Source organism: Triticum aestivum, chromosome 3B, assembly GCF_018294505.1.
Source record: "Triticum aestivum cultivar Chinese Spring chromosome 3B, IWGSC CS RefSeq v2.1, whole genome shotgun sequence".
Lineage (NCBI taxonomy): Eukaryota > Viridiplantae > Streptophyta > Magnoliopsida > Poales > Poaceae > Triticum > Triticum aestivum.
This window is the reverse complement of record NC_057801.1, coordinates 609,497,488-609,501,485: the sequence shown is the minus strand read 5'-3', so window position 1 is coordinate 609,501,485 and position 3,998 is coordinate 609,497,488. Positions and strand designations below refer to the sequence as shown.

Sequence of the window (3,998 nt, the reverse complement as noted above, 5' to 3'; positions counted from 1 at the left end):
CCCACACGCCCGGTATGTCAGGCCTCGTACCTTGTGGCCCCGCATGCCACGCGTGTTAGTCACCGCGCGCCCACAGTTGCCATGGTGCAGACCCTCGTCCATGTTAGTTTAATTGCAGTTGCCATGTCGCTGAACTACGGTTGCCATGTCGGACAACTGCAGTTGCCATGGTTGCTCAACTGCAATTCCCATGTATGGTCTGGTCTACTGTAGTTGGCATGATTTCAAAACTTTAGAAATCGCCACATACTAACACTAGGCAGTTGAGAGAGTTGCCATGTGCTCACAAGCATGCTAGGGCAGTTGCCATATAAAAGGAAGAGTTGACATCTGCTTACGTGCATACTAGGGCAGTTGCCATGTACCATGCAAAAACATACCGAGTTGCCATCTACTTACGTGCACAATAGGCAGTTGCCGTGTACCCTGCAAAACACATGGCAACTCGGGTAAAAAGAGAGTTGCCACCTGCTTATAAAGCACACTAGAACAGTTGCCATGTGCACTGCAAAATACATGTCAACTAGCAGCTTGGGTGTGGGAGAGGAGACGGACGTGTGGGCGAGATGGCAAATGCCCACACACTAGCCCTTGTGCGTGCGTGAAAAGTGGCGTGTGGGCGGACTGCTGAACGCCCACACACCAGCCCTCCCGTGTGGTGAAACGACCGTGTGGGCGACCGGATGAATGCCCACACACCAGACCAGTCCTACGTGGCACTAGAAACATGCCAAGATTGTGCGCTTACGAACGGACGTGGATCCACGCGTGTGGACGAGATGCAAACGCCCACACGTGTGGGCGTTAACATTTCCGGATAAATAAAATACATTGACCAAGCAAGGACTAAACTGAATCCATCATCTAACTATTTAACTTATACTTCCTCCGTTCCTAAATGTAAGTCTTTGTAGAGATTCTACTATGAACCACATACAGATGTATATAAATACATTTTAAAGTGTAGATTCATTTATTTTACTTCATACATGATTTATAGTGGAATCTCTTTAAAAACTTATATTTAGGAACGGAGGGAGTAGATATATGGTTTATTTTGCTTCTTGGTTGCGACATCGTGAGTGATAGTGGGACTCGCGTTCAAGCAGTTGCCATCCCACCAAAAGTTCAAGATAAAACAACTTCCCGTGAAAGTTTGGATTTTTCATGTAATTTCATTTAGTAACTGTCCGTTTGGATTAAATTTGTAGGTCCAAATGATTACAAGCTATTATTGCCCCATACACACTTACTCCCTCCGTTCGAAAATACTTGTTATCAAAATGGATAAAAAGGGGTGTATCTAGAACTAAAATACGTCTTTTATTTATTTTGATGACAAGTATTTCCGGACGGAGGGAGTACAAAATAATAGCTTTAGCTATAACTACTAGCGAGCTATGCCAAATAGCACACCTATTTGCAAAAATTGCTAGTTGTGCACAAGCACCATGGTGGCCGTTTCAAAGAAACCATTTTCTACAGTAAAAAAAATGAATTTTTTTTTGTTTGTAAAAAACATGCACGCACATGTATACTATGTATGTGCAAAATTTCACAACATTTTACTTTCACACATGGTGTTCAAAGAAAAGACAAATATGTATTTTCAAAATGGACCACCTTTTTTTCTTTTTGGGCTGGGTTTTCCTTTTGCACAAATTACAAACTACATTTTTTCTAAACAAAATTTCATGGATCTGTAGTGAGCACATCAAAGTTTTCACATAATTGTTTTGGATTTTTTCTGAAACTTTCAAATATGTTTTCTTATTTTTTCAAAATAAAGGGTAGCATGGTGCCCCAAAACCTAGCTAGCAATTTAAATATTTGTTCTTCGAGGATGTCAAGTTTAGATGATGAGCATAGCAAATCCGCCTTAATTTATTTTTTGACAGAAAATTACCGTGCTTGCAGCCTAAATTGGTCATCATCACACCAATATAAATTGTCATGAAAAATTCGATTTGTCATGTCTAAAAATCTGATGTCAGATTTTTAGTGTTTCCGTAAGATAATGCTTGTCAAAAACCACTAAAGAAATCGTTGTCAAAAAGAGCTTGCACGTATCCTTGAGTACAAGCCAACGAACCAACGAAACAAATACAGTATCTTCCTCCCTCCGAATACACAAAACTACGAGTATGTCTTCCTATGTCAGGAGCAAAATTCCCCAACGCACGCACGCACGGACGCACGAGGATGAGGACACGGCCGCGTGTGCGGACTGCAGAGGGACGGCGGCGCAAACCGCACGCACGTACCCGTGCACCGCGCCGCGCCGCATCGATGACCTGCACAGACGGCTCACACGATCGCGTCGACGATGTCCGTCCGCGACAGCACGACGCTGGCCCGGCACAGCGGGCAGATCGGCTTCCGCTGGAGCCACAGGTCGACGCACTCGGCGTGGTAGACGTGGCCGCACGCGCGCAGCCGCCGGCACCTGCCCCCGCCCACCGCCAGCGGCCCCTTGCATATCGCGCAGAGCGGCTCCTCGCGCTTGGTCTCGACGTCGACGACGACGGCCTCCTTGTCCAGCAGCCCCGCGCCGACGCCGACGGCCTCCTTCGCCTCCTCGGCGTGGCGCCGGGCGACGGCGCAGCGCACTGCCCAGGCGATCGCGAGCACCACCACGAGGAACCCGACCACGCCGAGAGCTATCGCCACGCCGGAGTCAACCATCGGTACGTCCGTGGGATCAAAGTCGACGCGTGTGGAGTCTCTAGCGTGTGTCGTTGTGACGGCACGTACCTACCTAGTACGTACCAGATCTCCGCATATGAGCGTGAGCAGTAGTACTGGGTGCAGTCCAAGTCCAAGAAGTTTGTTGTTGTAGTTCGTTTCCATATCCTCTGACACTACGTTTGTTCCGCAGAGGAAACAGATCCGCGCCCCAGGAAAGGACCCCAGAATCGGATAAGTACTGTACGTGTGATCTGATCTTACCCAAACAAACTACCACGGGGAATCCAGCGCAATCGGCGCTGACCGCAAGAGGAATCCATTCAGTGACACGACCCACAATAGAAGCAGTAATAATAAATCTATCGTGCTACGTCGTTCACGTACGTTGCCTGCCTGTTGACGGTGGCGCAGAGGGAGGGGGCATCACGTGCAGTCGTGTGCTAATTAGCCATATAATTAATTATGAGATTTTGAGTTGTTAATCACGAGCGCTTGTTGGATTTACACGTAAGACCATGCAAAGATGGCAATGCTTTACCCCCCAAATACTGAATTCTTTACAGAAGCTTTAGTTCTGCAAAGTATAAGCACGTTGGTCCCTGGAAAAGAAAGTATAATCACGTTGGGCTTTTGCCGCTTTGGGCTGTTTAAGCACGTATATGCGTAGCTGTTTGGTCGTGGAATTCATTTTCTAGTCTCCACATCAAGAGTATGCATGGGTTAAGCACAACAAAACGAGTCGCTAAAGAGATCTTTATTTATCAGTAGATATAAGTAGCGTTTCGTGTTCGAAAGTATAGACTTTGAATGACACTGAACCCTAATCTATTATTTTTCTATGTGTACACGAGTAGGGTGCTGCCCTCACAATATAGCACTATGGCATGACCGGCTCCACGGAAACTCGTAGGGACACCCATCAGCCCAATCGTGCCCGCCGGCTGATTGCCTCGCGTTTCGCAAACTCGTTGGATTTCACACGGGGCACACAAAGTTTGAAGTTTTAGGTTTTGAAACTTAGGTTTTCTTCGCTCGCTCAAACCGAGTTATAAGTATTTATTGTTCACTTGCATCAAATTTCAACAATTGAAACTTACCGAATTTTTAAACCCTCATCAAAGCGTATTCAAAACGAATATTATTTGTGTTAGACTGTATATACGTACCCCTTGGGTATCTCTATATAATGAGATAGCCACACCCCGATTTAGAGTGTCGAGCAGTTCCCAAATCATATGTTTTACATGGTATCAAATTAGGTTACGATGTCTTCCGCCGCCGCCGTCGCGCCGACCCCTGTCGCTCCCGCC

General features: G+C 46.4%; 1 protein-coding gene across 1 annotated transcript; it reads right to left on the bottom strand.

The window, feature by feature from the left end:
• Positions 1-2,028: 2,028 nt before the first annotated feature.
• LOC123065858 (RING-H2 finger protein ATL56-like) lies at positions 2,029-2,852 on the bottom strand. The gene has a single exon (XM_044489061.1). It carries the CDS (start codon positions 2,683-2,685, stop codon positions 2,308-2,310), a length of 378 nt encoding a protein of 125 aa, XP_044344996.1. The 5' UTR covers positions 2,686-2,852; the 3' UTR covers positions 2,029-2,307.
• Between the last annotated feature and the right edge of the window lie 1,146 nt (positions 2,853-3,998).

What these genes read in the sequence shown, in the direction of transcription:
- LOC123065858 (XM_044489061.1), bottom strand. Translation starts at nt 2,685, where the DNA reads ATGGTTGACTCCGGCGTGGCGATAGCTCTCGGCGTGGTCGGGTTCCTC.